The sequence below is a fragment of the Saccostrea cucullata genome, unplaced genomic scaffold (assembly GCF_032062105.1).
Source record: "Saccostrea cucullata isolate Sc308-1 unplaced genomic scaffold, CSIRO_AGI_Scuc_v1 ctg3387, whole genome shotgun sequence".
NCBI lineage: Eukaryota > Metazoa > Mollusca > Bivalvia > Ostreida > Ostreidae > Saccostrea > Saccostrea cuccullata.
The window spans coordinates 7,972-18,913 of NW_026933076.1; the positions used below are offsets into that span (position 1 = coordinate 7,972).

The 10,942-nt window shown below is 33.3% G+C and overlaps 1 protein-coding gene across 1 annotated transcript; it reads right to left on the reverse strand.

Annotated features, from left to right (window-relative positions):
- Positions 1-2,296: 2,296 nt before the first annotated feature.
- Positions 2,297-10,942, reverse strand: LOC134237232 (uncharacterized). Its single transcript, XM_062719337.1, has 10 exons — positions 10,806-10,942; positions 9,234-9,488; positions 7,640-7,696; positions 7,462-7,544; positions 6,995-7,146; positions 5,829-5,951; positions 5,430-5,589; positions 4,485-4,823; positions 3,418-3,524; positions 2,297-2,388 (listed from the first exon to the last, which is right to left on the reverse strand). The coding sequence occupies exons 2-10, from the start codon at positions 9,465-9,467 to the stop codon at positions 2,297-2,299; spliced, it is 1,347 nt and encodes a 448-aa protein (XP_062575321.1). The 5' UTR covers positions 9,468-9,488; positions 10,806-10,942.

The window sequence follows — 10,942 nt, forward strand, 5'->3', positions numbered from 1 at the left end:
TACAGTAAAAAATATCGCAATATAACACGTACAATATGAAATCCCGGACCAATACCTAGCCCAAGTGACTAATATTAAAAGTACACCTTTTTTGTTAACTAAACCCAATGCCATCTGAGTTGCTGGTGTAAAGACAAATAATGACTTTCAAAGAATAATGATCGGGAGTCAATTTTCGAGTGATTCAAAAATTCCAATCTCCTAAAACCTTGTATCCATTATTTTTAATTTTAACTTAGAAAATTTCAGCCTTCTAAACCTTTGTATCCTTTTCTTATAGTGTTGTAACCTGCTGTACCCAAGTGTACCCTTTGTACCCACTGTACCCTGAGCATCCGCTTCATTATTTTTAATTTTAACTTAGAAAATTTCAGCCTTCTAAACCCTTGTATCCATTTCTTATAGTGTTGTAACCTGCTGTACCCATGTGTACCCTTTGTACCCACTGTACCCTGAGCATCGGCTCCATTATTTTTAATTTTAACTTTGAAAATTTCAGCCTTCTAAATCCTTGTATTCATTTCTTATAGTGTTGTATCCTGCTGTACCCAAGTGTACCCTTTGTACCCACTGTACCCTGAACATCCACTCCATTATTTTTAATTTTAACCTAGAAAATTTCAGCCTTCTAAACCTTTGTATCCTTTTCTTATAGTGTTGTAACCAGCTGTACCCTTTGTACCCACTGTACCCTGAGCATCCACTCCATTATTTTTAATTCTAACTTAGAAAATTTCATCCTTAAATTCTAAACCCTTGTATCCATTTCTTATAGTGTTGTAACCTGCTGTACCCATGTGTACCCTTTGTACCCACTGTACCCTGAGCATCCACTCCATTATTTTTAATTTTAACTTAGAAAATTTCAGCCTTCTAAACCTTTGTATCCTTTTCTTATAGTGTTGTAACCTGCTGTACCCATGTGTACCCTTTGTACCCACTGTACCCTGAGCATCCACTCCATTATTTTTAATTCTAACTTAGAAAATTTCAGCCTTCTAAACCTTTGTATCCTTTTCTTATAGTGTTGTAACCTGCTGTACCCAAGTGTACCCTTTGTACCCACTGTACCCTGAGCATCCGCTTCATTATTTTTAATTTTAACTTAGAAAATTTCAGCCTTCTAAACCCTTGTATCCATTTCTTATAGTGTTGTAACCTGCTGTACCCATGTGTACCCTTTGTACCCACTGTACCCTGAGCATCAGCTCCATTATTTTTAATTTTAACTTTGAAAATTTCAGCCTTCTAAATCCTTGTATTCATTTCTTATAGTGTTGTATCCTGCTGTACCCAAGTGTACCCTTTGTACCCACTGTACCCTGAACATCCACTCCATTATTTTTAATTTTAACCTAGAAAATTTCAGCCTTCTAAACCTTTGTATCCTTTTCTTATAGTGTTGTAACCAGCTGTACCCTTTGTACCCACTGTACCCTGAGCATCCACTCCATTATTTTTAATTCTAACTTAGAAAATTTCATCCTTCTAAACCCTTGTATCCATTTCTTATAGTGTTGTAACCTGCTGTACCCATGTGTACCCTTTGTACCCACTGTGCCCTGAGCATCCACTCCATTATTTTTAATTTTAACTTAGAATATTTCAGCATTCTAAACCCTTGTATCCATTTCTTATAGTGTTGTAACCTGCTGTACCCATGTGTACCCTTTGTACCCCCTGTACCCTGAGCATTGGCTACATTTTTTTTAATTTTACTTATATAGATGTTACAGTCTTCCTACCACTGGGAAGCATCTACTTTCGTTTTCAGTAGGAATAAATAGTGTACCCTTTTTGTAACCTTTTCTCCATACATTTAATAATGGTGTACCCTAGGGTACAAAAGTATCACCTAAAAACGCAGTACCAATTTCTTGCCATATCTAAAACAAGTTTGGACTCAAGTTATCCCCCTGCCTTACCCCTAATTCAGGGATGAAGCTTTTAGTAAGTTTATTACCAATTCGAATATGTAAATTATTCAAGGTGTACATGCTCTTAATGACATAGTAAAAAGGACCTCTAATATCAATCTGAGATAGTCTATATAATAAGGCCGAGTGAAGTACTGTATCAAACGCTTTTGAAAAGTCAATAAAACAGGTGTACAATTTTGAGTTAGAGGAGTTATATTTTTGAATTAGTGTTTTCAGTACAAACATATGATCAGATGTTCTAGCCTTGGGTTGAAATCCTATTTGGCATTTATTGATAACTTTATGGTCATCTAGGTAAGTTTGAAGTCTTGCATTTAATATACTATTGAACACTTTGGAGAGACAAGACATAATTGCTATTCCTCTGTAATTTGAGGTGTCACATATGGATCATCACATTTATATAATGGTTTTAAGTACCCAATTTTCCAATCAGAGGGATAAACTCCTGTAGAAAGAATTATATTAAATAGTTTTAACAAACATCCTACTATTTGGGATAATCCAGCTTTAATCATTTCATTTTTAATTCCATCAAGGCCAGCTGACTTGTTATCTTTAAGTTTAGTTACTGCATCAATTATCTCTTTTTCTGTAATTCTACAATCAAGGAGTGAAAAGGTTTTACTCTTTTGACTTTGATCACAAAGATTTCTAAAGTATAAGTCTTGTGGAGTAAACTTCTCATCTATTGAAAGTAGGTTTGAAAAATGAGATATCCATTTATCATGAGATATTCTTGTTGAAGGGTCTTGTTCGTCATTGTCTTCTTTTAATTTTTTTATTAATTTCCAGTATGAATTTGGATCCTTCGCACGCAATGTCTCTAAATTTTTCATAATACTTGCTTTAAATTCTCTTTGTTTATATTTGCATTGTTTATTATAATGTTTACGATACTTGAAGAAAGAGCCTCTTATAATCGGATCAAAAGGATATTTAGAATACAATTTACTTTTATTTAATAATTCTAACTTCATTTTGTGTAAATCATAGTCAAACCATTTTTTATTTTTATGAATTTTATCTTTTTTCACACCTACTTTAACCTTAAGGGATGTCTTTAACGATTTGTTGCATGCTGTTTTAATAATATCATTAAATCTCATTAAAGCATGATCACTTCCAGATTTATGCTCGTTACAAGAGCTGTTTGAAGGATGGACAGATCTATAATTAATTATGTTTAAATCATCTTCCAAATATTCTTTTATCATTGTTTGCACTTCATTATTATTCAGCGCAGCTTGAAAATGTATAATAGATTCTTTATTCCATATATAAGAGGATGGAATTAATATGTTCGAGTTCGATACATGATTTTCTTTGCCAAACTCCTGAAAATTGGCTTTAATCTGGCATGTTAATTTTGCATGGTCTGAGAGAATTGGTACATGATCATGAATCATAAAATACAAAATGTTGTTTGACAGTGAATTTGATATTATACAATAGTCAATAGTAGGAGAAATAATACCATAATATGTTTTAGTAGATGCCCAGACAGTAAAAATTTCCTCAAAACCAATAGCAGAGAAGGAAAACACAGTGTACAGGAAAACAGCTGTTCTACAGTCAGGCATACTGAAAGTAAAAGTTTAAAAATTCAATTCATATCTAAAGAGTATATCATGTTTAAATGGCTGAAACAAAAAAGGTTCTAAACACAACCTCCCTATGCCTTACCATGAAGAAAAACATTGTAAAACACAAAAACTTTTTTCATCAGGAAATGATTGGCTGCATGTACATGAATATAAACAGGTAAATGAATTTCTGACCATCTTTAAAATAATGTCAAAAACTTTTTTCATCAAGAAATGATTGGCTGATGTACATGAATATAAACAGGTAAATGAATTTTGACCATCTTTAAAATAATGTCAATGTGTGCCCTCTTCTAACTCAGAGTAAAAAGAATTGGATCAGCAAGTAGATGAGAATTTTTTTTCTGAAAATTTCAACAAACTTGTTTACAAGATTCAGGGGGGGGGGGGTGTATAAAAAAAATTGTTTCCTGTAGGTTAAAAAAAGTTTGATCTGAGTCATTATGAGTAAGTCAGAAAGGGCAAACAATTTTTTTAAAGATGGCCTCAGCAAGAGTTATTGAAAGGTTTTCATTCTGTAATATACAGACTACTTTGCAGATGAAAATACTGTATACAGGGAAATTTTTGCCCCTGTTTTATTTTAGCCCCTTTCATCCTCTTCTTGATTGGGTGAATTTAAAATGGGGCGAATTCAAATTACACAGTAGAATTTCTTAAACAGAACTATGACAGGGCGAATTTAAAACGGGGAAAAATTGTTTGCAAGTGCAAAAGAGCAAAAATAACACTGTATACAGAACATTGTAACACAGTCGATGAGAGGCAATACCGACTCTGGACTGTGGATTTCAGACAATGATGAAAATTAAATAAATGTAGTGATATTAGCATTGATATAGACAGTGAAGAAAAACTCATCTAGCTATTGTAATTCTGAGTCCAGCATTAAAAATGGGACTCATTACTTAACCTCACAGTTTAGAAAAACATCTACCTGAATATCTTATATAAAGTTGTTTTCTTCACTTTATCCAGGACACTCCTGGATTTATTTTCTTCTACTTTTTCCACTTCGTCCATCAGCATTCTACCATTCTCAGATGTTGACCTTTGTCTGACCCCTGCCGCCATGTTTGAGTCATGTGACTTGTGTAGTTCCTGGCAGGACTGGTACAGTTTGACCTCGTACACTGCTCTCTCTGTGTGACAATGGAGGTCCTCAGCGGACATCGATATCATCTTGTCCGTCTTGCTGGAGTCCTTCTGTGTGAATGGAGCCAATTTCTGAAGTTCTTCATTATCTTCCTCAATTTCAACAACTAATTCCTCTTGTCTGTAAATGAATTTTAAATAATTAAATATTCTGTTAAACAATGATTATTCATGACAACTTTTATGTAGTTTTTCAGTTTGAACTTCATCTGCCATTGTAAATTTTTGTGACTACAGAAAGATTAAAAAAAAAATAATTTAATACAGTTGAAATTCTGTATCTCGATAACTTGTATGGATATGTCACAGTGATTTGAAAGTCCCAACCACTATTTTCTTAATGTAGTTTAGTCTCAATATTTCGAAACTTCAGACTTCAAAAAGTTGTCCTGTTCCCATTCATTCGAGTCTGAGATATCAAGGTTAGACTGTAATAGGTTAATGAATATTCACAAGTGAAATGTAGTAGGTTAATGAATATTCACAAGTGGATGTAGGTTATTTAATTTTCACAATGTAGTGAAATAAGTTCCAAAACATGCAGTATATTGCAAATGAAAAAGATGGTTTACTGTATTGTTGTGTTATATGTAGAAATTTAGTCTTAATTTTAGCATCTGACATTTTTTGTCTACTAGAAAAAAAAGTGATGGGTATACCAATACACATGTTAACATAAAAAATAATGCTTCTAATATAAAATCATAAATCTTTCAAATTATCTTACTTTTTGTTCCTGGTTTCTGGTAAAGCTATAAGGTCAACAACAAAACCCAGAAAACAGGCACATGCTACAATCAGACTGGGGAGCAGGTAGGGGAACTGACCAAACAGTCCATCTGAGGGGAACACAGAGGGGTATCTCTTGGCTGGTGTAGCTAATAGACCTAAAAATCATAATATTTTTATGACAGACTTTGTGTTCTATTGCTAATTTTGGTAAATGCTACAAAACATTGAGAAATTTTTCTCCCATTCTTGGTAAAAAAAATTGTATTTGTTCACTCAAATTATATTCAAAAATACATGTGTACATATATATAAATTTTCAGGGAAAATTCCATAAAAACCATTGTCCAACATGCATACATGTATGAAAACATGATTAATTGTTTATCACTCTTACCCCCGACAGCTGGCCCCAGTATTATCCCTGCTCCCCAAGACATGGAAATTATGGACATGCCAATGGCTTGATTTGTGTCATCAGAAATCTCATACAGGATTGACTTAGAAACACCGACTGTGCCTAAAAAGAAAAGCTGATGTAGAAGTCAATACATGTACATATTACTATTACTGAGCATCTGTAAATGTAAAATGTTTTGGAAATATATATGGGGTTATCAAAAAGATCGTGAACCTGATAGGCTATACAATTAGTACTAGTATTGTGCTTTAAAATTTATATAGAACATTAAACAACTAAAAATAAACCAATTGACAAATGCTTCCTTACACAAGCAAAACAAAGATAAATGTAAAACCATATGCAATATCTTCTGTAAGAGGAAACAAAGGTTAAGTTAAACAAGAGATGTTTGTGAAACACTTATGCCCCCCTTCCCCCCAAATTAGAATTTTTCCAAGTCCAAAGGGGCATAACTCTGTCAAAAATGGTGCGATTGTACCAAAAACAGAACTTGACTTAGATATTCATCTGAAAAATCTGTATACTAAATTTCATTTCAGTATTGCTTTTGCAAAGAAAATGAACGGAAACTGCAAATAATAGGAATTTTTCTAAGTCCAAGGGGCATAACTCTGTAAAAAAATGGCACGGTCGTACCCAAAACACAACTTGACCTAGATATTTATTTGATAAATCTGTATACTAAATTTCATTTCATTATGTGCAACCTCTGCGAAGAAAATCAAAGGAAACTGCAAATAACTGGAATTTTTCTAAGTCCAAGGGGCATTCTGTAAAAAATGGCACGATAAAATGTCATAAAACACAACTTGACCTAGATATTTATCTGATAAATCTGTATACTAAATTTCATTTCAGTATATGCAACGGTCGTGAAGAAAATAAATGGAAACTGCAAATAATAGAAATTTTTCTAAGTCCAAGGGGCATAACTCTGTAAAAAATGGTGCGATCGTATCCAAAACAGAACTTGACCTAGATATTCATCTGATAAATCTGTATACCAAATTTCATTTCAGTATGCAACGGTTGTGAAGAAAATGAACGGAAATATTTTAAAGACCGACATTGATGTAGCAAAGCAATATTAATCCCTTCTTTGAAGGGGGGCATAAATATGTTGTGGGGAAAAATCTTACCATTGACTAAACCGGCTAAAAACCTGGTGACAAGAGCCATAGGAAGGTTAAAGGTGAATCCAAACATCAAGCAGAAAAAGCCATTCAGAAATATGGTTATTAGCATGACTGGTCTCCGCCCCATTTTATCAGACAACCAACCCCAGAAAAAACTGAAATATATAGAAATAAAATGTTTCTTTTCCAGTCAATTTATTTGAATTGTTGATATACTGTAAATCACTTTTTATTCGCAAGAACTTTATTTTCACGTAATTATGCGAGACATTGTGCTCGCAAAAATTTAATTCTCGCGTATAATAGTATTCCTTAGGATTACACTGTATATAAAGCAATAACCACAATTCGTGAAAATTTTGTCTCGCTAATCAAGAGTCAATGATTATCTCGCGAAAATAAGGTGTCGTGAAAATATAGTGATCTACAGTAGATACTGTAACAATTACAGTTGGAGTTATAGGTTTTACCTTCCCATTGCTCTGCCGGCAAACACCATGGAAGCCACCAACCCTGCATAGTAACCCTTGTCTGTCTCTTGGTAACCAAAGAACTGTTTGAGAGAATGGAAACAATTTGTACTTCAGGTATCATTTTGAAACCAATATATTAATCCACTGGTTTTGGAGTAAAAAATATGTTTCTTACCAATATCATCTCTGGCAGGAAAGGGAACAGAAAAGTAAGACTGATGGAACTTGTAAACTGAAATAAAAGATGCAGAAAATAAATCTTGTTTTATAAAGTCCTTTCAATGCTTTAAAGACTGCAATTAAACATAATCAGGTTTTGTTTTCCAGGTGGTCATTTCATAGAAAATTAATGATTGAAACATTTTCAAGCTAAAACAAGATGTGTTTGTGAAACACTGAAGCCCCCGTATGGCAACATAGCAAAGATTATGCTTTTCATAAATGCAAATTTAATTAATTGGTACCAAAAGTAGGGTATTCTCACTGGAAAACAATTGTGAAATTTGAAAGTAGGCCAATGTTAAAGTTTTTAAATAAGTACAAAAATCTCCAAGGTCAAGGTTAAAAGGTCAATGTAATTAGTATCAAATCATCAAAGGTCTTGCAATACTTAAGTAGAGCATGAAAGCCCTAGCCATAACCGTTCAGAAGTTATGGCCAATAACTCAATTTTTTTAAAAAGTAGGTCAAACTCCAAGGTCAAGGTCAAAGGGTCAAAGTGCTTGTTATCAAATGAAAGGTCTTGTCATAAGGATCAAATATGTAAAGTATGAAAGCACTGGCCTAACTCTTTAAAAATTATGGTCAAGGTTTGCCTTTTTAAAGTAGGTCAATCTCAAAGGTCAGGGTCAAAGGGTCAAAGTTCTTGGTATCCAATGAAGGATCTTCTCACAAGGATTACGTATATGAAGTATGAAAGCCCTATCCCTTACCGTTCAAAAGTTATGGCCAAGGTTAAAGTTTTTTCACAAGTACGAAAATCTACTAGGTCAAGGTCAAAGGGTCAAGGTTGTTGGTATCCAATGCAATGAAAGGTCTTTCAACAAACATTGCATATGTGAAGTATAAATGTCCTGGTATCTATTGTTCAAAAGATATGGCCAAAGTAAAAGTTTAAAATTTTCATGTTAAAGTGGGTCAAACTCCAAGGTCAAAAGGTCAAATTTGGTGGAACCCAAAGAAAGGTCTTGTCACAAGGAATACACATATGAAATATGAAAGTCATACCTCCACTAAATCAAAAGTTATGCAAAACAGTTTTAAACTTAAGATCACGACAAAAACTATATACCCCCAAAACTTCGTTTATGGGGGCATAAAAAGTAAAATATGTTGTCTCCATCTAAAAAGAGATACAAAATGTTGATAAGGCCTAGAAAAAAAATATGTTTGTTTCCGCTTTCAGTCTGAAAAAATATAGGGTAGGTAGGTAGGCAATTTTTTTTTTTGAAAAAAATTTTTTTGCTTCTTTAATCAAAACGTGCATAGAAGTAACATTAATGACAAAAGAAATGGTGTTTATCAAGCATTACTGTGACTTAACTTATAATAGAAAGGTACCCAAACTTCTTTCTATCTTACAATCAAAGCATTCAATGCAAAGTTGGAGGCTATAATTCCCTGGTTGAAATCTTGCAAATCAGTGGGAAAATTCATTAAAATTAATATTTAGGGTTGGCACAAAATAAATTGTGAATGTATGATCCAAGAAACAAACATATTTTTTTTCTAGGCCTAAAGATAAATCTTCTGAAGAACTTTTGTTTTACCATTGATACGAAGACTAGTCCTATCATTTTCCAGTTCACTGGTGTGGCATCTTTGGGGGTAATTCTGATTTTATTTTTAGCAGTCTCCCATATTGATGACCTTTTCCCAACACTTTGCCCCTGGTGTGAAGCAGAAAGATCCACACCATTGCTCTCTACTTTTTCTTCGGGAGATATTTCCTCCACGTTTACCACGACCCTTGTCAGCTTGTCACTGCCTTGTTTGTCAGTCATGGCTGCTTGTCATGTATAACACTATTAACAAAACAAATAAAATAAATGCACATCAGATACATGCAGTAAAAAAAACAACCATTCATTATTTTACCGTGGAAATCTACCTAATAATTAGTCCTGGTACATCATCAGATTCCTTGTATCAAAATATTTACAATGTGAATTCCTGCTCTCATTGTACTATTCAAATAACTGTTCAGCAGCAAATACCAAAACACACACAATGCTAGCAAAAACCTTTTGGTTTTGGATTTTGCAATTTCATAATTTCATTCATACAAAAGTTGTTCAGATATAGACTTAAAACAATGATCCCCATTTCATCCAACTACTCACTGTCAAGAAGTTGGTGTTGTGGGCTTGAGAATAAATAATACATGTGCATCATAGTTTGACTGCTCAACAAAATCAAAAAAAAAATAGAGTGATCCAAATTAAATTATGTACCCAGTTCTCTGTTTTGGATAAATCTTTTCAGTACTTTACATCAGATTAAAAGAAATTTAAGTTTTGTTTATATTATTTTTTATTCATGAGCATTTTATTCATATCAAAAGCATGACTGTTTTAATCAGTGTAGCTACTGGCTTGAAGCCCTGCTTGAATTGCAGGCTCAGGATTGTTGTATGGGTTGGATAAGTATGTGCAGGATGATTGAGGTAGCTCTCTTAAAAGAATTTTGAAATTTGAGGTCAAAACCTTAATTTTTTTGGAAAATCTTCAAGAATCAACATACATGTAATCCAATGTTAAAGCAAAGGAGTAAGTTGCTGAAATCAAAATGTTTTTAGTTGTACTTTTCAGGTAAAATTTGGATTTAAACATTTATACTACTAAAACAGAAGTGAAAAAAAACATTTTATTAGATAACATTTCATGCCCAAAATGCTTAACCCCTGACCCCCCCCCCTCCCCCCAAACAAAAAAAATCAGAGAATCTACTGTATGTCTAGCTGCAGAACTGTAGTGTAATGGTTTTATACTTTAGTCTTTGACAATAATTATGTTACTGCTATGGTCAAGGACTAAAATATCAAATTATAATGCATACTGGCTGTGAACTCTTCAGAAAATGAAAGCTTTGTCTGAGGAAAAACCATTACATAGAGGTCACAAATACAACTCTGGCAACCAAATGTATATGCATTGGTCGTCATTAAAAAGTCACAATATATTATTTAAAGGAAAAAAAATCAGGAAAAGGACAATGATTGTACAGCGATTTTTTTATTTACTCACCACCCGATATATATTCAAAATTTAGAACATGACAAACATATGTCACATGTCCATGTTTGCATCTAATATTTTTAAAAAAAAAACACAACATCATACCTGTTCAAAGTTTTCCAATCCCTTCACGTCAAAGAGACCAATTTGAAATGCCATCCCTTTCCCCCCTTGAAATCATCTCACGCAATATACGCTGGTAGATTTCCATTATGCAATCAGGCTCAGCTGCTAAAATTTAC

Excerpts from the sequence above, each read along its gene's own strand:
- LOC134237232 (XM_062719337.1), bottom strand. The coding sequence starts at position 9,467 with ATGACTGACAAACAAGGCAGTGACAAGCTGACAAGGGTCGTGGTAAAC. Across the intron at positions 5,952-6,994 it reads TTTAGCCGGTTTAGTCAATG|GCACAGTCGGTGTTTCTAAG; the intron begins GTAAGATTTTTC and ends TTTTCTTTTTAG. Across the intron at positions 2,389-3,417 it reads ATCTACTAAAACATATTATG|GAGTTTATCCCTCTGATTGG; the intron begins GTATTATTTCTC and ends TTCTTTCTACAG.